General features: G+C 40.0%; 2 protein-coding genes across 2 annotated transcripts in view; one reads left to right on the plus strand and one right to left on the minus strand.

Annotated features, from left to right (window-relative positions):
• Positions 1–51: 51 nt before the first annotated feature.
• Positions 52–23,989, minus strand: part of IARS2 (isoleucyl-tRNA synthetase 2, mitochondrial) — a 53,560-nt gene continuing 29,622 nt past the window's right edge. Inside the window, exons 13-23 of the mRNA XM_035010101.1 lie at positions 22,866–22,968; positions 22,141–22,234; positions 11,865–11,973; positions 9,940–10,042; positions 8,425–8,550; positions 7,479–7,610; positions 6,557–6,663; positions 5,676–5,821; positions 4,535–4,725; positions 2,008–2,152; positions 52–641 (exon numbers count right to left, since the gene is read on the minus strand). Coding sequence (XP_034865992.1) covers positions 499–641; positions 2,008–2,152; positions 4,535–4,725; positions 5,676–5,821; positions 6,557–6,663; positions 7,479–7,610; positions 8,425–8,550; positions 9,940–10,042; positions 11,865–11,973; positions 22,141–22,234; positions 22,866–22,968 — 1,399 coding nt within the window. The 3' untranslated portion in view covers positions 52–498. The remainder of the gene's footprint in view (positions 642–2,007; positions 2,153–4,534; positions 4,726–5,675; positions 5,822–6,556; positions 6,664–7,478; positions 7,611–8,424; positions 8,551–9,939; positions 10,043–11,864; positions 11,974–22,140; positions 22,235–22,865; positions 22,969–23,989) is intronic.
• On the plus strand, positions 12,170–12,626 carry LOC118014079 (40S ribosomal protein S15a-like). Its single transcript, XM_035010103.1, has one exon. It carries the CDS (start codon positions 12,196–12,198, stop codon positions 12,586–12,588), a length of 393 nt encoding a protein of 130 aa, XP_034865994.1. The 5' UTR covers positions 12,170–12,195; the 3' UTR covers positions 12,589–12,626.

The raw sequence follows: 23,989 nt of genomic DNA on the forward strand, positions 1-23,989 counted from the left end.
TAAGGCAGAATGAAATCACTCTGTCTCTTAAGGGAAACACACTTCTTGCCATTCTCCTTCAAGACTATTTTTTACTTGATTTTTACAACTTCAGTATCAGTAAATTTCCAGATGCCTTTATTTTTAGACGTTACAGAACTTAAATATGGAGTCAAGAAGCTTTATAAAATAGAAAACATTTTCTGGTCAGCCACATTTAAAGTCAAACATACCCAGTGTCTCTGTTCTGAATAAATCCATTATGGATATATCGAGACCCATCTGCATATTTGTATTTTTCTGCATGTATATATATATATACACACACATTATTTTTTATCTGCTACAGAAAAAACTTGTAATTCTGAAATTTGACCCTTATCCTCCACCATTTACTCTTCCATTCATTACCTAAACCTAGGCTTTCCTCTTTGCAGTGTTGTGAACAGTCCCTCTGAACTCGCGTTCGGTGCTCGCAGGGTGCTCCTGCTCAGAGAGCTGTCGACGGCCGAGTGGCTCTTACTTTCCACTCACCACTTCCGTGCATCGGGGGCAGAGTGCATCTGAAGACTCAGCCGTGTACTTCCAACAACGTGGGCATTTTTCTTTGGTAGTTGGCATGACAATTACCTTATAGGAAGACTCTTCACGAATATCCCCACCTGTGAGAGAAAGATACAGGAAGACTGACAGGCCTTTCACCTTGTATCTCTCTTTCCTGACTGGTTCTGCCAGTGTTTCTTTTTCAAAGCTTTCTCCCTCCCCTGGGGAAAGCTGGTCAGTACGGCATCATTTGCCACATTACGTAAACAGCCGTGACAGTGGACTCACACCCTGACCCCTGAGGACAGCTGAGGGATCGGAGACCCTGAGTGAGAGGGTAACTGATGTTCCCCAAGTCACAAGTTCTCGATCTCCCCAGGCAAAGCAGGCCTTCTAGCTCTTCATCCGGGCTCAGTGCTGGTAAATTACACTGCCTCTCCAGCAAGACAAGAATTTTTTTAAAAGCGAAATTATAGTGCCAACTGCAGTGTCCCCACTTAAACCTTCTTGGTTTAGGGGCGCCTGGGTGGCTCAGTTGGTGAAGCATTCCAACTCTTGATTGCGGCTCAGGTCATGATCTCAGGGTCAGGCTCCAAGTGGGATGTGGCGCCTGCTTACAATTCTCAAGCTCTCTCTCCTCCTCCCCTCCCTCCACCTCTCTCTTTCACACCCCTCTCTTAAAAAAAAACAAAAACAAAAAAAAAACCTTGTCTTAGACAAAAAAACAAAAATTTCTCCACTATGAGTACTCTCAGATTTCAGCCTAAATAATACACAGTGAAGAAAATTATTTTCTAGCCATTATATAGAGAATGTACATTCACATTTTGAAAAGCAAGTGAGGATCTTTACTACAGGGTCAGTGCTTCCAGGCCTCAGACTTCAACTGATGCCCACAAATGAGCCTCCCGCCTCCTGATGGCACCTAACAACCATGAGGAACACGGGGAGCGTCGCCGTCCCCACAGTACCTGCGGCCATTGTCTGTTACGTGACCATGCCTCCACGCCATCACTGAGAATGAAGTAGGCAGACAAAAGTCCCCTACTGAATACCTACCAACTGCCTGCTCGTGAGATCCCACGGTGGGAATGAGTTCCATAAAACTTCTTCCTTAACCCTTCATGAAGATTGGCTAAATCTTTTAATATAGGGTGTGCAAGTAAGAAATTTCCAAGTCCACAATGGGAGGGGCAGGCTAGGCAGGACCAGGATCCTGAGTGAGGCCAACTAACGTCACCTACGATGACCATTATTCACAGGACAGGAAGGAAAGCACTCTCCTCTCACCAGCCCTGTGTTCCCAAGATCATCGTGTAGGACACTTCTGAAAGCTGATTTAGAAACTTGGCCAGTTTCCATAAAAAGATGTACTCCAAGAACATACCTGCCTTTGGAACACACCTGATCCCCTGCAAAGCTGGAGACGACCTACGATTATCACTGTTCTCCAGATCTCACCTGTTATCTTTCCCTCCTCCTTACCTTCTAAATTGATCAGGAATGTCCCTTTGCGCTCAATTACATCTGTAGTTACTGATCGTGGTTCCTGAGAGAGTAAAGTTGTCTGGGAAGCCATCATTAGTTCATTCAACTGAGAGGTGCTGGAAGTCTCCTCAGCTTGTAGCATCTGGGAATAAGCATGTCAAGGTTACCATCTAAATGTTTACTGCAAACTGAGGTTAGAAGAATTAACGCTGCAAATTCTTGTGTTCAGTGAGTGACCCTTTAGTACCCTTATCTCCTGAGCTAATCTATTAAATCAATTAGAATGAAAGTTTTATTTTAGAGTGAGTGAGTGGGGGGAGGGGCAGAGGGAGAAAGAGGGAGAGAAACTTATGCAGATTCCCTGATGAGCAGGGAGCTGGATGCGGGATTCGATCCCATGACCCTGAGATCACAACCTGAGCCAAAGTCAAGAGTCAGCCGCTTAACCGACTGAGCCACCCAGCCGCCCCTAGAATAAAAGGTTTTAATTAAAAATTTCCAGGCAATAGTATATAGTATGTGCTCTCTATATAATATGCTCTATGACAGGCACTTCACTATGCTAGATGCTAAATGTCCATTATTTCTAATCATCATGGTGTTTCTTATCCCATTTTCCAAATGAGGAAACCTGTTCCAAAGGGTTAACTACTCAAAGTTCTCAAGCAGTAAGTGGTGGAGCTGTACTTCTAGCCCAGGTCTGTGAGCCACAGAGCCCAGACTGCTTTTCCCTGTGTCCTGCCTCCCACATCAGGAGAGGTGGTAAGATACTATCTAAATAGACCTGCTTTTAGCAACACAAACCAAAGGTGCCAACTGAATAAAGCACAGAGCTATTCTCAAGTACAATAAAGTTGGATGTTTGATAAGCATTTTTACACTTTTCATTGTAATTCTGATCTTCAAAATGAGTTTATAAGCTAATACAGACATTGCTTTAAAAAAAAACCAAAAAAACAAAACCAGAGGCGCCTGAATGGCTTAGTCAGTTAAGTGGCTGACTCTTGATTTTGGCTCAGGTCATGCTCTCAGGGTCACAGGCTCAAGCCCCAAGTTGGGCTCCATGCTGAGTGTGAAGCCTGCTTGAGAGTCTCTCTCTCTCTCCCTCCCTCTGCCCCTCTCCCTCTGCTTGCACACTCTCTCAAATAGAAATTTTTAAAAACTCAAGAAAAAAACAGGAGATTCAAAGAGATTAGTTTTAACAAATTCATGCAATTAGTAATTCATAGATTCAGAACTCCATCTGACAGCTAGTGTAATTCCTAAGAAAAATACATTATTTTTAAAAATCCCAAAGTGTTTTTTCCAATATAAATGATCCAAACAAGCTGTATTTTTTTTAACTTAACTACTCAGAACTAAGGAAGTCAAGAAGACACAAGACATGTAGGAGAAAAGCCCCATACCAGGCTGGGTAGCCTTAGCTAGGTCACAGTTTCAGTGGTCTTCAGTTTCCTTGCTCATAAAATAAAGGAGTCAGAGTCAAACCCCTCCCAACTTATAAAAAGATTATTTATTTAGAGAGTGTCGGGGGGGGGGGCAGAGGGAGAAGCAGAGAGAGAATCTCAGACTCTATGCTGAGCACGAGCCCCACGTAGGGCTCGATCGGGTGACCAAGAGCATGACCTGAGGCAAAATCAAGAGTTGGATGCTTAAACTGACTCAGCCACCCAGGTGCCTTCCAACTTATAAATTTTAAAATGTGAGTATCTTACTTAAATTATCTGCTGTCTGATCAATAATCTCCTACAGACTGCAAGCCTCAAATCTTAATTACATTACTAAAAACTGAACTTGAGCTTACCAACCAATCAGCAATAATCGCGCCTCGGATAAACCTCATTGGCTACGATACTGCCATACCAACCAAGTGAGATGGTCATTTTTAGAAAACTATGATAGCAGTAAAACTTTAAAAAACATACTGTCAATTCTCTTCTCAAGCATTAAAAAATCCTGAGTCAATATGTTAAGCTATAAGCCAATGTGGCCAATGAACCATTAAGAATGCCAAGAAGAAAACCTTGATGGTGGTTCTTTTGGAAACAAAAATAGGAGGAATGCTTTGAGATGGCATGGTAATTTGCTGGAGCAAATGAATTTTCTTCAAATCTCCTGAGAAAAAGATGGAAATCTTTTTTAGATTTGTTTTGAACCTGGTCCAGATGGCAAAATTCTCAGAAAACTAGATCCTTAACACAAAACCCTCAATTTTTGTGTATTGTAATAATAATGTCATCGGTTTCTGTCACTTACCTAAACAGCCCTGAGGATTTGCATTTCAAATAGGACTCTGTTGCACCTTCCCTGTCCCAACTTACAAAGCATGTAGCAACAGAGTGCATGTTTTGTAGAAGGGAAAGGAAGCATAGAGAAGGAGGAAACAAAGAACCTGTGATAATATCAGGATTACAAGATCTCTAAACTAAAAAAACCTTACTTATACAGAGATTTTTAAAAGCCAAATTTCAGGTGAAGTGGTAGGATACGAACATCCCTTCCGAAGAAACAAACGGATACTCACCTCTATTATCTCAAAAAGCAGCCCAGGCTCAATCACAAGGATGACTTTGTACTCAGCTGCGTTTTTACCAGGGATGCTCCCAAGAAATGAATCTCTCATGGCGCAAGTGCTCTCTATGGCTTCCTCTAACCCAGGCTTCTTCCAGACAGAACTGGTTCTGATCCACCCAGTACGAAAAACACTCTGGGCATCTTTGAAAAAAAGAAAACAGTAATAAAAAAATAAAAAATAAGTGAAAATAATTTACATACATTCCAAACTGTATAGAAAGATCTAACCATTAAATATTTACTATTCATGGGAAACAAGAATTGGTACTTACAATAAATATTATGGAGCTATTCTAAATGCCTACCATTTATATTCACATTTTGAAATTTAAGCAAAGGATAAAATATTATAGTAAAATCCCAAAGGAAAAAAGGATGCCTAGAAGAAAATAAAATAGAAAAAAATAGCCCAATATTGACAGTTGTCTTTGGCTAGTAAGACAAATTCTGAGGGACTTTTCCTCCTCTTTCTAAATTTCTTTCTTTCTTTTTTTTTTTTTAAAGATTTATTTATTTATTTGAGAGAGTGAGAATGAGAGAGAGAGAGAGAGCACATGAGAGGGGGGAGGATCAGAGGGAGAAGCAGACCCCCTGCTGAGCAGGGAGCCCGATGCGGGACTCGATCCCGGGACTCCAGGATCATGACCTGAGCCGAAGGCAGTCGCTCAACCAACTGAGCCACCCAGGCGCCCCCTCTTTCTAAATTTCTATAGTTCCTAATTTTCTATAAGCTTAATACAGAGGGCAAAGACTATTATAAAAATATCCACTAAAAGGCCCTACACTTGGTTTCAATAAAACCTAAAACATTATTTCAGACACTAATAAAGGTATTTAAGAAACTGATTTTGCAGTATGGTCAAGCTGCCCATACATTTCAGAATGCACTCCCAAGGTGGCTTGAAGGCTGTCTGAAATCCGTCCTACTCCGTGATGAAGGAGGGCAAAGGACTAAAGGACCAAGACATGTTTTGCCACAAAGCGCTCACTGTGGACGAGGAAGTACCCCCTCCACAAAGTAGATGAGATCTGAGGTTGCAGTCCTCATCAAGGGCCTTTCTCATCTCAGGAACACATCAAGTACTCCTTACCTTCAGTGTAGGGTATGTGCTGGAATACTTCTTCAGCCAAGTGAGGAAGAATGGGGGCAAAAGAACGAACCACGACGTCCAAAATTTCAGCTAATGCGGTCTGGCAAGAGCGCCGTTTGGGGTTGCCTGCGTCTTCACAGTAGAGCCTGAACGAGAAGCATGTGCTCAGCAGGGACGTTTTATACACAAAGGGCGCGGAGGCAGGATGCGCCTCAGGCGGGCTCCTTCCTGCCGCGGGGCGAATGCTACGGTTCGGAGCACCGCTGGACTCAAGCAGCAGATACTGTCACATAACTGTACGGCTGGGTCCTCTAGCCCACCTCCCTCCTCCGCACCTCTCTCAGCAGCTGTGCCCTAGCCACTGCCTGGCTGAGACGGCCAACCGTGTGTTAGAGGACGACGGAGGTGTTAGCTGCGGCTGCTTCTCTTCCAGTCCTAGCAGTGTGTTCAGAGGGAGTCCCAATCCCTGCGTGTAAGGTCCTGGAGGTGCCGATGGCCTGGGGCCGACCCTCCCATAGGCCTGGCTGCTATCAGTGAAGACCAAGCACCAAGCCTTCCTCTAAAAGCGCATCACTGATCTACACGATGTGTCATCATGGTAACAGGTGCCTATTTGTCTCTCCTCCTCAAAATTTACAAACTCCCGAGAAGAGGTACCATACTCGTCACCTCGTGTTGGCACCTATTCCTTACTGAGCACTGACTTCCTCAAACACAGCGCAAAGCACATTCCTTACATTCTCTCTTTTCATAATCACATTATGAGGTTTGTATTATCACTTGACTTGAGAACCCAACTTCTTAATAACTGCACAATGTCACCCATCTTGCTGTAGACACTCAAGAAATAGCTGAATATTTTAATATTCAGTCATACATACCGGTCTTTGATTATGCTGAAATAAAAGTTAGAGAGCTCTCTGGTATAAAATGCTCGTAACAGCCGAACAACTTTCCCAAAATCGTACTGTTTATATGCATCAGTAATCTAGGGGACAAAAGCCAAAATAAATTTGGAAGTTGGGGTAAGCCAACGAAAATGCAAGTCATCATGAGCAAAATATGTACCTTTTCAAAATATGTTTCAAAGGCAGACAACTACAAAAAAGGAGATATGCAAGAGTGACTGAGGATCTTTCAAACATTTCTGGGTATCCAATTCAACTACCGTCAGAAAATACTGAATATTCTACTCTTGGAACTAGATAGAACACTCATCAAAGGAAGGGATCAGGTTTAAGCTGATAAACTACACCATTATAAAACAGCAAAGAATGCAAGTTACCAATGTTCCCTCATTTATGCCTGAAAAGTAAAATAGGGCAAAAATCTGCATGTCTCTGACTTAACGGTACATGGAAGCAACCACATTTCCAATTTTTGAGAAAACACATTATCTGTGTTTATATATAAATGAGAAGTATCTTACAAAACACATAGGAATAGTCATTTCAGTTATTTCTATACTTTGATGGGTTCATCTGCAGATAAAATACGGCCCTACTTTATTCCTTCTTGGAGAAATACATAAAGCTGATCTTGAGAGAAAAATGTTGTCTGAGGGGAAGTCTGGGCCTATGTTTCCACCAGGTACTGATAGTCTTTTGAAAAACCAGGAAAGAAATCCTAAGACTTCATACCTGAAGTCAACCTTAGAATGTGTGGAATTTATCAAGTACAACTCTTCTCAGGGCAATGGTTACTATTTCTAGTAGTATCTGTTCTGCCGGCACACAATTCCAATTTCAACATTCAGCAGTACTGATATTTCTATTTTCCAAGAGCTTATTAATTCATACTTACCTTGTTTGCTAAATTCTGCAGTAAGTGCAGCATGTACTGGTCTATGACATACATATTGTTAACAGGAACAGAATCTGTTTCTGGGTTGAAATCAGCGACATTTCCCAGAAGAAAGCGGAGTGTATTCCTGAGCTATTAATGTTGAGAAAAAATATGCAGTCAAAAAATATACGAGGCCTTCAATTCTTGCTGAAAAGTTATTTTATTTTTCTATAATTTTTATACAACTCATGTTACTTTCTTAATGGGATACTGTTTTAAAAAATATCATTCCTAAATGAGACTACAAATGCAAAAAAAGAGACTCTCATTTCAATAGCTGAGTTAGAGAAAGAACCCCTGGACTTTACACATGAAGACTGATTTTTCATTATATTTCTTGTAACCTTATAAAGCCAAACCTTTCGGTGGCCCAGTTTGTTCATCTGTATAGGTAAAAATGTTATTTTCACCTGCTTCACGGGCAAAAATAAAGATAAACGGAATAAATGTGAAAGGTCATTGAGCACATGAGAAGTATATGAAATCAGGGGCGCCTGGGTGCCTCAGTTGTTAAGCGTCTGCCTTTGGCTCAGGTCATGACCCCCAGGGTCCTGGGATCCCTGTTCCGCAGGAAACCTGCTTCTCCTTCTCCCACTCCCCCTGCTTGTGTTCCTTCTCTCGCTAGGTCTCTGTCAAATAAATATTTTTTTTAAGAAGTATATGAAATTATAATTTTGTATTATACTATATTTTATAAAGTATAAAAGACAATATATAAAGTTTTTAGGATTACACTATTAATATTTTTAAACAAATAAACACAGGATTATTTTTAAATGCTCACAACATATAGAAACTCATTTCCCATTGCTGTTTTGCAATACCAAACAAAATGTTCCTCATTTTTAAAAAAAGTTATTTAGCTGACCTTTTATTCAGAAACAGGAAGAATAATGACTCTGACCTTGCTAATATCATCTCTGGCAGCATTAAGTACAGATGGACTAATGGTCACTTCAGTGAAGACGTTGGACTCCGCTACCCACCAGCGAAGGACATCAGCACCGTAGGGAGGCTCCTTGTTTTGATCCTTTCAGTGGAGAAAAAAGACATGTAAACATATAAATGGCTTTCAATTCTAATTAGGTGATCAAATGTTTCAGGTATTCCTCCTCAGAAATATTTGAGCACAACTTGGGCATCAAACCCCCCTGCACCGTAATGAAACAGGGCTAACAATCTCAGAATCAGCTGCGCGTAAACCACACTGTGAAAGCGTGCGCTCTGCGGTCTCGCTGCTTGCGCAGATGCGGGCGTGTCTGCACACGTCCTTCTAGCACAGCTGGGGCCACAGTGGGGCCCCGACGCCTCTCTGATGGCGGAGGGGAATATAGGGGCTGCTTTTCCCTTCCGGCACTCCCCAGCAACTCCACATACAGCAAGGATTCTTGGACAGGAGGGCAGTAAAAAGCCAAAGGAGTAAAATAATAGACAAGTGATTTCTTTTCTGAAAGCAACTCCAAAATAAAGGAAATTATTAGCAACCCCAGATCTGATGTCCATCAATGATTTGCTTTAAAGTGTATAATTTCCAAGAATATAATAATGAAACACGAAGTTGCAATCTCATTTTTTTCTTACACCGTTTCCATGTAACTGTAAATTTTTGTCTTTTTAAATAAATTTTCGCAAATTTTTAAAGTTCAATTAAAAGAAGGGATCAGGCGCTGGGGTGGCTCAGTCAGTTAAGTGTCCAACTCTTAATTTCAGCTCAGGTCATGATCTCAGGGTCATGAGATCGAGCCCCACGTTGGGCTCCATACTCAGTGGGGAGTTTCTCTCTCTCCTTCCCTCGGTCCTTCCCCCCTGCTTACGTACATGCTCTCTCTCTAAAACAGATAAATCTTAAAAAGGGGGGGGGGAGGTGGATAGCATGGTTCAGAACCTAATTAGAGATTCAGACTTGAAATGAGCCAACAGGGCCACAATCCCAGCCCTTCTCTTTTTCATTAAAATCATTAAGAGTCTAGATTTACACTAAGTTCTACTCCTGAAACCAGTATTACACTATATGTTAACTAACCAGAATTTAAATAAAAATTTGGGAGGAAAAAAAAAGTCTAGATTTAAAACATGGTGAGGCATCTGCTATTAGCATAAAAGATGGTTGGTGTTGATATTTTTGTTGTTGTTTTACACTGAAATAATTACATTAAGGTTTTGGCTTCCAACTTAAAAGCATTAAAACAAAAAAAAGTTGTTTTTGTTTTTTTAAAGATTTTATTTATTTATTTGAGAGAGAAAGAGAGTGGGGGAGAACATGAGAGTGGCAGAGGGAGAAGCAGACTCCCCACCAAGAAGGGAGCCCAATAAGGGGCTCGATCCCAGTACCCTGGGATCATGACCGGAGCCGAAGGCAGACGCTTAACTGAGCTACCCAGGCACCCCAAAACAAAAAAGGTTTTAGAGAACCACCTACTTGTCCTCCGTTGATGACCACATCAGGATCAATGACATTCCCAAGAGACTTGGACATCTTTTCTCCCTTTTCTCCAAGGGTGAATCCATGAACCACCACTGTCCTAAGAAGACAAATCAGCCATTATGATAATAAACACAGTTATAATGATCTCTTTGAAGATCATTTATAGCTTAAAAAGAGTACCTCAGCTTGAAAAAAAAACCCACAGGATTTTTCTTATCAGATTATGTATGAAAGCTTTTCTTGAAAGTCTAATTCTCAGCTGCTTATTTATCATGATTGTCAGACAGTAAGCTCTTTACTTATACGTAGAAAAATTTTTGATGTTTACATTCATTTCACAAATATTTCCTGAGCATCTATTATGTATTGATTTTGATCATTAAAATTAACCAGGAAAAAGTATGTCTTAAAAAGAGCAGATTATCATCTCAAAATTATTTTCAAAAAGACAATTTGAGACAAATAGATCTGTTGTTCTACTGGTGTTTAAAAGCATGTTATACAAGAAACAAACACGGAATTGTTCTGGGATGGGTTTTCATTGTGAGACAGCAACAATCTAATAAAATTCACTACAGGAATGTTTCAGTTCATTAGCCACCTGTGGATATTACGAATATAAGGATATGTGACCTCAGGCTGTCTTCAATCAACGTAGAGTGCCCCTCTCTGTATTCCTCCATGTCAAGTCTTCCGTATTTCAAGATCTAGCTCTTCACAGATGTCCCCACTGTTCCAGTCAATGCTGATGCTACCTCTTGTGGGAATAACAGGGTGTACCAGTGACAAGACTTCTCTGTATTAATGTCTCCTTTGTCTCTCTCTTTTTTACTTCAAACTCTTTAATTCTCTCATGAAACAAAAGATTAAGCTAATAAAGGTGTTTTATATCCAGACATACCTTGGAGATACGGCAGCTTTGGCTCCAGACTACTGCAGTAAAGTGAGTCAAGTGCATTTTTTGGTTTCCAATGCACACCAAAGTTATGTCTACACTACACTGTAATCTATTAAGTGTATAATAGCTTCATGTCTAAAAAAACAAGGTACATTCCTTAATTTAGAAATATTTTATTGCTACAAAATGCTAACTATCACCTGAACTTTCAGCAACTTGTAATCCTTTTGCTGGGGGAGGTTGATGGCTGCTGACTGATCAGGGTGGAGGGTGCTGCCGGTGGGGGTGGCCGTGGCGATTTCTTTTTTTTTTTTTTAAGATTTTATTTATTTATTTGAGAGAGTGAGCGAGAGAGAGAGTGAGCACAAGCAGGGGGAGGGGCTGAGGAAGTGGGAGAAGCAGTCCCCCGCCGAGCAGGGGGCCCAATGCAGGGCTCTATCCCAGGACCCCCGGATCAGGACCTGAGCTAAAGGCAGACGCTTAACCGACTGAGCCCCCCAGGCGCCCCTATGGCAATTTCTCAAAATAAGACAACAGCGGAGTTTGCCACAGTGACGGACTCGGCCTTTCATGAACCATTTCTCTGTTTCATGTGGTATTTGGTAGCATTTGACCCGGAACAGTACTTTCAAACTTGGAGCCAATCCCCTGGAACCCTGCTGCTCAGCTAAGCTGATCTAATATTCTAAACCCTCTGCTGTCACTTCAACCATCTGCACAGCCTCTTCGCCAGGAGCAGATTCCACTTCAAGACACCACTTCTCTGTTCATCCACGAGAAGCGACCCCTCATCTGCGAAAGCTCCTTCAGGAGACGGCACAGTTCAGTCCCATCTTCAGGCTCCACTTCTGACTCTGGGTCTCCTGCCGTTTCTACCACATCTGCAGCTACTTCCTCCACGGAAGTCTTGAGCCTTCACTTTGTAAAAATAAAATGCAGTACCTGCGAAGCGCAATAAAGCAAGTACCCAGCAGAAGTACTCAGAGTGTGAAGACTTGTTTAGCTCAGGTTTAACACTTACTTAAAAGGTGCTTTTTTCCTTGTTGCCACACTCGTTAATAAAGCAGACTGCAACCACCCGCCAAGCTGGTCTTTTCCTTCCAAGTACAAATCTGCTCTTTGGTCAGTACCTCAAAAATAAATATTAAAAAACACAGAAATTAAAGTTAATTAAAATTGGAAAATGAAAATATGTATACAAGTGTTAAAATAATAAAAGTAATCATGTTATTTCCTGTGTCATGTTATACCTGAGACTTAGACGGCATTCCCTTGAGCTCTTACCCTCACTGCCCACTTATTAATCAAGATAAAGAGAATAGCTCTTTCCGCCATCTTTCCGTGCCACCATAATGGTGAGCGTGAATGTCCTGGCAGATGCTCTCAAGAGCATTAACAATGCTGAGAAGAGAGGCAAACGCCAGGTTCTTATTAGGCCATGCTCCAAATTCATCGTCCGGTTTCTCACTGTGATGATGAAGCATGGTGACACTGGCGAATTTAAAATCACTGATGATCACAGAGCGGGGAAGATTGTTGTGAACCTCACGGGCAGGTTAAACAAGTGTGGAGTGATCAGCCCCAGATGTGATGTACAACTGAAAGATCTAGAAAAATGGCAGAATAACCTGCTCCCATCCCGCCAGTTTGATTTCATTGTACTGACAACCTCAGCTGGCACCATGGACCATGAAGACGCAAGACGGAAACACACAGGAGGGAAAATCCTGGGATTCTTTTTCTAGGGATGTAATACATACATGCAAATAAAATGCCTCAATGGAAAAAAAAAAAGATAAAGAGAATAAATGTTGGAGTATGATCTCCTAACCACAGGCGACTAAAACACTACCTAAATTAGGGACTGATTAATAATAATTACCAATATCAATATTTCCAGTTAAATCTTCTATGAAAAGGAGCATCTAATAACTTTATAAGTGAAAATACTCTGTGATATTATAATGATGGATAGATGTCCATTATCCATTTGTCCAAACCCATAACATGTACAACACTAACAGTGAACCGTAATGCAAACTGTGGACTTTGGGTGGTTATGATGTGTCACTGTAGGTTCATCTCTTATAACGAATGTGCCACTCTGCTGGGGGAAGCAGACAATGAGAGAGGTTGTGTGTCTGTGGAGGCAAGAGGGATGTGGAAAATCCCTATACCTTCCTCTTAATGTTGCTATAAATCTCAAACTGCTCTAAATAAATCAAGTCTTTTAAAAAAGATAGCAAAAGAAAAAACTGTGGTCAAATCTGTTGGGACATATGTATAAGCAAGCCTGAGAGCTACTTCTGCATTCAACAATAAACCACGGTTAATTTAAGAGTTAAAATAATCTGAGATAAAAGACCATTTGGCAAACATTGTAAGTAATTGTAAGTAACAATCATTTCAGTCAAGAATCTTCAAGGGTGCTTAACCACTAGGTGAAAATTTGGTGAGAAAACAGGGTATTTCCAGTCTTAAAGTATCTTCCTGCAAGATACTTACTAATGCAACAATTCCTATAGGGAGATGGGATGAGAAATAACCACAAGAGAGAAAGAGAGAAAATAGGATGACACCACCTCCAAGGGATCAAAGTTCAACATCACCAGTAAGTCATCGTGTGACTTCTGTTAGGATGTATTGAAAGGGACACAGTATCTCTTCTGTGATATTCCTGCCCAAAATGCATAGTCTAAATCTCATCATGAGGGACCATCTACAAAATAACCTGTACATTCATGAATGTCAAGGACATGAAAGACAAGAACAAAATGAGACTAAGGTGACAGGACAACTAAATGCCACAAATGACCCTAGGCTGGCTCAAGGACCCTTTCGATTTTTTTTTTCCGGTAAAGGACATTACTGGGTGAAAGCTGAATAAGATCTGTCAGTAACAGGACGGAATCAGTGTCGATTTCCTGATTTTGATATTTGTATTGGTTATACAAGAGAGTGTTGTGTTTTTAGGAAATATACACCAAAATATTTAGGGATAAAAGAGCATCAAGTCTGCAACTTACCCCTAAATGGTTCAGAAAAGTGTTTATATATACATACAGAGAAAAAAATATATAAAACAAACGTAGTAAAATGCTAACTTTGGAAAATCTAGATGAAGGGTATGTGATACTTCTTTACTCTGTGACTTTTCAAAGTAAAATGTTGGGGTTTTTTAAAGATTTTATTTATTTATTTAAAGAGAGAGCCCGTGGGGCACCTGGGTGGCTCGGTCGTTAAGCGTCTGCCTTCAGCTCGGGTCATGATCCTGGGGTCCTGGATCGAGCCCAGCATTGGGCTCCCTGCTCAGAGGGAAGCCTGCTTCTCTCTATCCCGCTCTCCCGCTTGTGTTCCCTCTCTCGCTGTGTCTCTCTCTGTCAAATACATAAATAAAATCTTTAAAAATTAATTAAAAAAAATAAAGAGAGAGCCCATGTGAGTGGGGGGAAGAGCAGAGAGGGAGAGAGAGAGAATCTCAGGCAGACTCTGTGCTGAGTGCAGAGCCCAACACATGGCTCGATCTCATGACCCTGAGATCTTGACCTGAGCTGAACCCAAGAGTTGGACACTTAACTAACTGAGCCACCCAGGTGCCCCAGTTTTTTTTGTTTTGTTTTTTTAAAGAACATGAGGTCTTTGGGGAAGATTACTTCCATATTTTAAATCTAAACTCACAACTCTAAGAAGCCCCCATAATCCCTTTTAGTTGTGAAATGAAGATTTGTCCTTATGTCCTAATATTGAGGATTCAGTGTTGTAATTCTTATGTGACAATGAGTATCTGGGTGGAGCAGGAGACAAAATTAAAATAATTAAATCAAGCCAGTTCAATTCATTCAACATTTCTGAGCACTTATTACCCGACAGGTACTGTACTAGACACCGGGAGGGGGGAATGTAAAGAAATCTGGTAGCTGCCTTCTTGGAGCTGATTACTAGTGAGATGGATTTTATGTTACATAATAACAACTGCGCTGGGTGTCATCAAGGCAAAACTACAGCTCGGCCAGTCCGTGCAGCTAGGAAAGTCTAAGAGGCTACAACAAGACAAATGCGTATGTGCAGTAAGAACAAAATGTCTTAGCTTCAACATCTAGAGCGCTGCATCTGTTCCCTACTCTTCTTATTCCTCTCCTGATCTGTAACCATTTATGACCCTAAACTTTTATGACACTGCGCTCAAATCCCCTCCCACCCAGAATGTTCACTTCTTACTGGTGACCACATTTTGGATATGGCAACCATCAATGAGATGATCGATAACAGAATGCTGGTGGCAATCTTCTCCTGAAACAAGTAGATAATGAAATAGCAGCAAGTATCAGCAAACCCTCTTCATCTCTGAAAGATGCCTGCTCGTGGGCTCGTGAAATGATCACTCACAGTCCCTAGCCTGGCGTCAGACTACAGTTCTGGCCTCTTAGCACAGATGCTGTTCCCAAGCCTTGATTAACACACCTAAACCACAAGGGCTTTCAATCATCTCTAAAATCTCCGTCAGCCCTAAAGTGTCTAAAAAGCTGGTTGCTGCCCAAGGCTTTACAGGAGTCAGGACAAAAGCCATCTGAAGACGGCGCAAGCGCTGTATTCAGACTCCCGGGTCCGAGTCCGGCTGTGGTGTGGACCAGCTGTGGGGGCTCAGCTTAACCTTCCATTGTTCCCACTCCTTCACTAAAATGAGGACAACACCAAAATCTGTTTACCTCCTAAGATTGTTCTAGAGATTAAAGAAGTAAGAGGACATGCTTTGGACATAATGAACAATCAGTAAATGTTAATTATAAAGAGCACTGGAATTTCCTGATGGTAAATTACGAAAGGAGTATTTTTTCAAACCATTCTTATATGAAACAATACTTGTGAAAATGTGATTAGTTATCCTAAACTATTTTAAAAATATATAGTCTCTGATCCTGTCCTGGAAATGTATGTTGTAACATTCTAATAAAACAAGAGGATATCAGGCAATTAATAAGAGCATGACAAAACAGCTAATACTTATCAAGGGTAAAGTCTCAATGTCTTTTCATTCTCATATACATATTGAATTGCTGGAACTGGATAAGAAGCAAAATGTCATCCTAGAAAAGGGGGTGTAGTCCCAGAAAATTTCTGCAAGCCACAGCCTTTCAAGGTGCTGTGTGAAACCAGTGGAGAAAGACGGAGTGGGTCGGGGCCAGGAGAAGATCGGGCACAGCAAAGTTCTGGACAACAAATGAAAAAATTAAAGCTTGTGTGAACTCTCCAAATGAAAATAAGTCTAGGGGCGCCCGGGTGGCTCAGTCGTTAAGCGTCTGCCTTCGGCTCAGGTAATAATCCCAGGGTGCTGGGATCGAGCCCCGCATCGGGCTCCCTGCTCAGCGGGAGGCCTGCTTCTCCCTCTCCCACTCGCCCTGCTTGTGTTCCCTCTCTCGCTGTGTCTCTCTCTGTCAAATAAATAAATAAAATCTTTTAAAAAAATAAAATAAAAAATTAAAAAAAAGAAAATAAGTCTAGTCTTGGATGGTAAGAAATAGGAAGAAAAGTCAAGCTCAAGTACTGGAATACTGTGGAACTACTGTACAACCTCATATAATGAATTACTGGACTATTTCCTATTTTTGCAAGTTTATTTTTAGAAATGAGTTTTTCTAACAAATGTACATTCTCACTTCAAGAAATTGGTAAAACACTGAAAAGTTCAAAAAAATAAAATCACATATATCCCACTACCTAGAGATAATCACTTTATTTCACCGTATTTCCTTCCAGTATTCTATGCTCATCAATATTTCCATGAGTTTGTTAGCATATCAAGATAATTTGCCTGCATCCTGCTTTTTTTTATATTCTGCACTTTTAAAATGTAACATGCCCTTAGATAAAACCATACCCACAATTACTTTTCAAAAACATGACTGAATGGCTGCATATTATTCTGTCATATGAACTTATATCATATTGCTAAAGTCATTTATCTACACATGGACAATGAGCTACTGTGTCAAATCATGTCCTGTCAGAAATAACACTGTAGGACGCCTGGGTGGCTCAGTTGGTTAAGCGACTGCCTTCGGCTCAGGTCATGATCCTGGAGTCCCGGGATCAAATCCCGCATCGGGCTCCCTGCTCGGCAGGGAGTCTGCTTCTCCCTCTGACCCTCCTCCCTCTCATGCTCTCTGTCTCTCATTCTCTCTGTCAAAATAAATAAATAAATAAAAATCTTAAAAAAAAAAAAAAGAAATAACACTGTAAAAAAAATAACACTGTAATGAATATCCTCACACATAATTCTCCATCCAGATCTGATTACTTCAACAGGAGAGAAGTCTACAAATAGAATTTTTTTGGTCCAAGGACTGAAAACCACTCCAAAGCTCTTGATGCATAATGCAAAAATTCTTTCCAGTAAGTTTGCACCAAATTACATCCCAATAGCAGTGTATAAGAGGGAGGAATGGTGCCAGTTATTTCTCTAGTTTTTAATCTTTTATTCTTTTTTTTTTTTTTCTGAATAGATCTTTTTTTTTTTAAGGTTTTATTTATCTCTACCCACAACGTGGCGCTTGAACTCATGACCCTGAGATCAAGAGTTGCATGCTCCTCCGGCTAAGCCAGCCACGCACCCCAGACCTTTTAGTAAAAGAAAAAATAGGAACTTTCCTATGGAGGTAGAAATAAACCTGGGAGTTGTAAAATTCCAGGAAAAGTAGCAGTTAACCATGGGGCAAAAAGTATTTCTATTATGGCAACTTTCTCTCTAGGAAAGTTATAAAAATTAGTATTTAGAGGGAATAATAAACTGTTCAGAACAATAAATCTCTAAGATTATGATTCAGTCATGGGAGTAAATAAAGAATAAGCCAATTATTAAAAAAAAAAAAACTATCAAAGCAAACCAGCAAAAAAACTTTACTAATCCATAATTTCATTACTAGATTTGTTTAACTTACCTTAATTTATAAATTTTAAGCAAGATTATTGCATTTAAGAAGGCAAGTTGTAGAACCAGCACAAAACCTTTTGTCAAAACTACTGCTTAACCAATGTAACATCTTAATTAAGAATTTTTTTAGAAATGATTCATTTAAAAATGCTATTCCCTTTCAGAAAGTGTTCAGTTTCAGTTTAAGTACTATTGACTTGAACTCACAATGAAACAGGTACTTGACCTGGTGTTAACATTCAGAAGTCAAATCTCTTTCACTGCTAACATTTTAACATTTACAAAATAATCTGTAAAAAGTGTTAAAATATAATTACTAATTTTTTAAAATTAGGCTTTTAAAAAGTATTATATATGTTCTTAAAAGGGTGACCTTTTAAAAAAAGTCATTTGTAAATCTAAGTTACTTGTAAATCTTAGTTTCTCTTCCAAAAAATCATCTTTTTTCTATTTGCTTCAAGTTATTTCTATTTGTTAAAAAAAAAAAAACAGAGGGGCCCCTGGGTGGCTCAGTCAACTGAGCATTGGACTCTTGGTTTGGCTCAAGTCTTGACCTCAGGGGTCCTGGGATGGAGCCCCAGGCCTGGCTCCATGCTCAGTGGAGAGTCCGCTTGGGATCCTATCCCTCTTCCTCTCCTTCCCCTTTTGCTCTCTGGCATGCTCTCTCTCTTAAATACATAAATAAAACCTTAGGAAAAAAACCAGAAATGAAGTAGAATAAGTATTTTAAAACACTAATTACTTCACTAGGTGAATGGATAAATAAGTTACGGCCCATCCAGATAATAGAATACTACTCAGCACTACAAAGAAATGACCTATCAAGCCAGGAAAAGACATGAAGGAACCATCGATGCATGTTATTAAGTAAAAGAAGCCAACCCAAAAAGCTACATACTGTATGACTTCAACTATGTAATATTCTGAAAGAGGCACAACTACGGACAGTGAAAAGATCAGTGGTTGCCAGGGGTTAGCAGGGAAGAAGGGATGGAGGTGGCGCACATTTTCCATGCAGTAGAACTATTCTGTGTGGATACATGTCATTATACATTTGTCAAAACCCACAGAACATACAACACCAGGGGTGAACTCTAATGTAAACTGCGGACCCTGGATGATAATGATTTGTCAGTGGAGGTCCATCAACAGTAACAAGCGGACGGACCTCTGTAGTGTTGGTTGACAGTGGGGGGGTCTGTGGGGAGGGGAGGCAGACTGTATGGGATTTCTGTACTTTCCTCTAAAACTGTTCTAAAAAATAAAATCTGTTTAAAATTTTTGAAAAACATTAATTATTTTTAAATCACTGCAATAATTAACGCCTTTGGTAAACGTTTAAAGAATGTTTTTAGAAATGATTCATTTAAAAATGCTATTCCCTTTCAGAAAGTGTTCAGTTTCAGTTTAAGTACTATTGACTTGAACTCACAATGAAACAGGTACTTGATCTGGTGTTAACATTCATAAGTCAAATCTCTTTCACTGCTACAAAACCTGTCCGCGAAAAGTAAAACCAGTTATGTATGCTATAATCACCAAATTCCTCTTGTACTGATGAAGACTAGCTAAATTAAGCTCAAAGTCAAGCTGACTTTATCTTGCAACAATGTACTCTTAGGGAAATATGCAGACACTGAATCATTTATTAGAATTAATACAAGCATTTGAGAATGAAAAGTATAATAACCTTTCTCAGGAAAGCCCTTCTCTCTCTCTTCCTCTCTCTCTTTTCCTTTTAAGGAAAATCACCTTTGCTTTATGGCTTTTCGAACTATGAACTTACTTAGTATCTGGGTTCTTTCCCACTTCATTCTTTCTCCCTATCTTTTGCAATTTTTTACTGCAAAAGAATAAAAAAAGCTCAGAGGAAAATGGGATAAAATACAAGCTAATTAATCCAATTCTTACTGACTGACCTCATAACGTTTTTTACTGACTGATTTAGGGGAAGAGGAGGAGGAACAGGGCATCGCAGTGAAAAAGTAGAAACTACAGTTCAAAATTGGACTTGTGTATTGTCTTTAGAGGTAGTTTATTTATGTTCTGGTGGCCTTCCATGCAGGCAACACCCATGTTTAAATGACAAATCAGTTTTCTTGCTTTGAATTAATTATCTAAATATGACAGAAAAAAATGATTTACTGCTTAGGTGCACTTTTACCACTCATTTCATTCAATGAAGTATTTCTTTTTTTTTTTAAAGATTTTATTTATTTATTTGACAGAGAGGGACACAGCGAGAGAGGGAACACAAGCAGTGGGAGTGGGAGAGGGAGAAGCAGGCTTCCCGCTGAGCAGGGAGCCCGACGCGGGGCTCGATCCCAGGACCCTGGGACCATGACCTGAGCCGAAGGCAGACGCTTAACGACTGAGCCGCCCCGGCGGCCCCAATGAAGTATTTCTGTCACAGTAACTATCTGGTTAAGAAGCTCCCACACTAGAAGGAGTAGGACTGAAGGCCATCGGCCCTGCTGACAGCAGCACAGGCAGGTCTGAATGCGTCTCCGTGGAGTCTCCCCCGCAGGGGCTCTGAGCGTGAAGGGTGCTTGCCGCACGGAGTGGTGTGAAACCACCCAGAAGTTACAACGCAACGCTTCTGGCAGCAACTCTCACCAAGGCCAAAAAAGTTAATGCGCTCTGGAATATAAAGACACTATTTTGCATAGGGCGTACTTTTCTGGAAATTCAGGATGCTGCTCCAGTGTGGTAGTAGATAAATAACTCTTCTTCCGATTTACAACACTGCTTCACCTACCTACTCTATGTAGTATATCTGCCTATATTTTCAATATAATTTAGGAAAACAAAGTACTTAAGCTTGCAGTTTTTTCTCTTAGATAGGGTGGGAGAAACTTATGAAATAATAATTCTGAGAATTATCAAATAAAAATTGTAAAAGATTTTACCAATATGTAACTTATATGTGGCCATCATGAATTACCATATATATTTTAGCTGTAATATAGAGGAAACGTGAATTTACATGGATTTTGCTTTTCACATTTCCTAAGCAATTAGAAAGGCCCAAATGAACTTATGTACCTACTAGGAGTCATATTTTCACTAATAAAAAAAATTTTTTTTTTTAATCAGAAAATGCAACATTTGCAACTATACTTGAGCCTTCCTTTATTATTTCTTCATCCCTGGATGGTTTTCGTTCTTGGAGACATTTCAGAAGTTGAATGGTTAGCATCAAGTGTAACATCTGCATGTAATGCCGGGTCACCGTGCTTGAGCAAGAGGGCTTATGTTATCCTTTCCTGACTGACTTCATTTCGCTTATTTATGGAATTTGTTTCATATCATACTGTTATTTCCTGATCACCCCAATTTTTACTTTGCAAACAAGCCAAATAAAATATCTTTATCGCAGAAACAAAAATAGTGAGGCCCAGTAGCAGAAGTACACCGCAGGTAAAACTTGGGGACAATCCCTCGCGATCCCTTAACCACCAGCTGCAGAGACAAGCTACTTTCCCACATTCTCTTGCTCCAGAAAGCAAGCAAGACCTCTTAGGCCGAAGTTGTCCCTTAGCAGCAGTGTGAGGAAGTGTCTGCTCCATCGCCCCTCTCCTGCCACCTACCACTTTCCTGTCTTTAACCTCATAGTGACTTTGAGCTTTATTCTGCATTTTACCTCTGCTGTTCACTTGGTATCCTTAAGCATATCTTCTTAAGCATCTAAACACAACCTCGAATGTGCACCTTCTCCTACTTCTCCCTTCTAACTCCTGCCCAGTCTCTCCCTTCTCTTTATTCCGGAAGTCAAGAGTGTGCCCCAACTATGATTAAGTATAAAATCAGTCAGCTGTCTGCATAGAGGGGGGGAAGAGCTGTGAAAAGGCAAGGCTGTGTAAGAAAAATGCGAACCAAAAATCAGGATATGTGAGTTCTAGTCTGACACTACCAAACTATGTGACCATCACCTAATTTGGCTCTAATTTAATCTCATTTCCTGTTCTGAAAAATGACGGGGGTCAGACTGTTTCAGTGATTTCTAAACTTTACAACGCAACTAGTGCCTTGGGATTGCCAAGTGACTCAAGGAGAATGAGCTGGTTGAGTGGAGAAAGAAAATTCCCATTATTAATCTATCTTACATATTGTGGTTCTATATGAAATTTCATTTGGAAAAACAGAAAAAGTTTGGAAATCATTGGATTAAATGATCTCCAAGAGCCCTTCCAGGTCTAAAATTAGACCATAGCAGGAGATTTTCAATTTTCTCCCCTGCTGTCCCCACCAAAAAAGGTTTTCTTCCAAATACAGAAAAAAAATATTCCCAGATTAACAGATTTCCTCTGAGTAACTTATGTATTTGCAAAACTGCTTGGCTGGTTTATAATCTACTATTTAAAATTACCTGGAAGAACATAAGACCATGAAGTTCCACTATCAAACCAGATGTCCAAAATATCCTGACCAGGCACATATTCCAAGGCATCAGGACCACCAACCTAAGAAGATAATGTGAAAACATTTTAATTATGCAAAGATCACAATATATACAATAAGGACCAAAAAAAAGTCTTAAAAAAAATCAAATGCTTACAAGCATTAAACTCACATTTTAAAATGAAATTTAAAACACTTCTAAGTATTTTGCAGTTCAGTACAACCACCTCATTTGCACGTAAAGATGATTGTGGCCACTTCATTACACATTTACTAACATAGATATAAACTGCTTTCATTTCTTGAAATGATCTTCTAATTTGGATTTTTTTCATGTGTGATGCAATCAGTTAACTCGAATTTAGACCCTACAAAATCCTGACGCATCAACATTAGGAACTACTCTCATACTCACAACTGTTATCTGCTTAGTCAACTAAATCAGTAAAAATCAATCTTGGCCCTCAGTAAGATAACAAATAACCCTTGTACTCTACTGCTATATTAAATACGAAGCTTCTATGGTTAAACAAAAACGTCTACTCTCAAACTGCACCGGCTCCTAATTTATAGGGAATAAACTCATTAACTTTACATGATGATAGAATAATTTTTTAACTCCCAGGAATCCTTCATGTTGTCATTAAGTCACGTAGCGCACAAAGAGGCTGTTAAATACACATGGAAATTTACCTGAGATAAGACTTCTTCAGGAAGAAGTTGCTCAGGGGGGAGAGTCCACCAAACATCACTGCCATGTTGTTCCACTAGTTTAATAATATGCTCAGTGGTTTGGCTGTTTTAGGAGGGAAAAGGCAGAATTGCTCAATGAACTACAGTGATTAACACTGAACATTTTAAAATTAAGAAACTGCTAAAATAAAAAAAGAAAGAAAGAGAATAGTTAGTTTCCCCTATCTGCAGAGTATTTTTTCCTATCTTTTCCTCCAAACCTTAGCGGTATTATCTTCAATTACTTGTTTACTTGGCTACGGCTATCATCTTAAGTTCAATATATTTAAATAAAATCAAATTGATCACATGTACCCTTTACAAAAAAAAAGACTTCTTCTGATATCCTTGTTTTAGTTACTGATTTCCCTATTTCTATCAATCTATTTTCTAACAAGGGGTGTATATTCAAAATCTCCTAATTATCTCCCCCTTCCCTCCAATCTCTGCTCAAATTAAGACACCACATCTGTCAATTCTACCTTTGATATATTACTCAAAATTTGTTCTTTGTTCTGTTCTGATACAATATTAGTCGAACCTCATTGTCTCAATACTAGATTGATGCAGTGGTCTGACTTTTCCTCTATTCTCACCTCTTCAATTTATTTTTTTAAAAAAGATTTGAAAGAGAAAAAGAAAGAGAGCACACACTCATGGGGGAGAGGGGCAGAGGGAGAAGGAGAAAGAGTCCCAAGCAGAATCCGCACTGAACTTGGAGCGGGACGCAGGGCTTAATCTCAGGACCCTGAGATCATGCCCCGAGCCAAAAGCAAGAGTCGGACACCTAACTGACTGCGCTATCCAGGCACCCCTCATCTCTTTAATTTAAATGACACGTCTTTGACAGCACTGTATTCCTAAAACTGCTTTTATCACACCAATCCCCTTTCCAAACTTCCAGCACTTAGGGGACTAAGTCCAAATTCACCTGCATAAGAGGCAAGGCCACATCAGAGCACAACTCTGACAACAGGTATCCAGGCCTATATCCTGACTCTGCCACTTTTTACGTGTACGACCGTGCACAAGAACTATAACTTCCCGTACGACCGTGCACAAGAACTAAAACTTCCCGTACGACC

Source organism: Mirounga leonina, unplaced genomic scaffold (genome assembly GCF_011800145.1).
Source record: "Mirounga leonina isolate KUSES-001 unplaced genomic scaffold, KU_Mleo_1.0 Mir_154, whole genome shotgun sequence".
NCBI lineage: Eukaryota > Metazoa > Chordata > Mammalia > Carnivora > Phocidae > Mirounga > Mirounga leonina.

Excerpts from the sequence above, each read along its gene's own strand:
- LOC118014079 (XM_035010103.1), top strand. The coding sequence starts at position 12,196 with ATGGTGAGCGTGAATGTCCTGGCAGATGCTCTCAAGAGCATTAACAAT.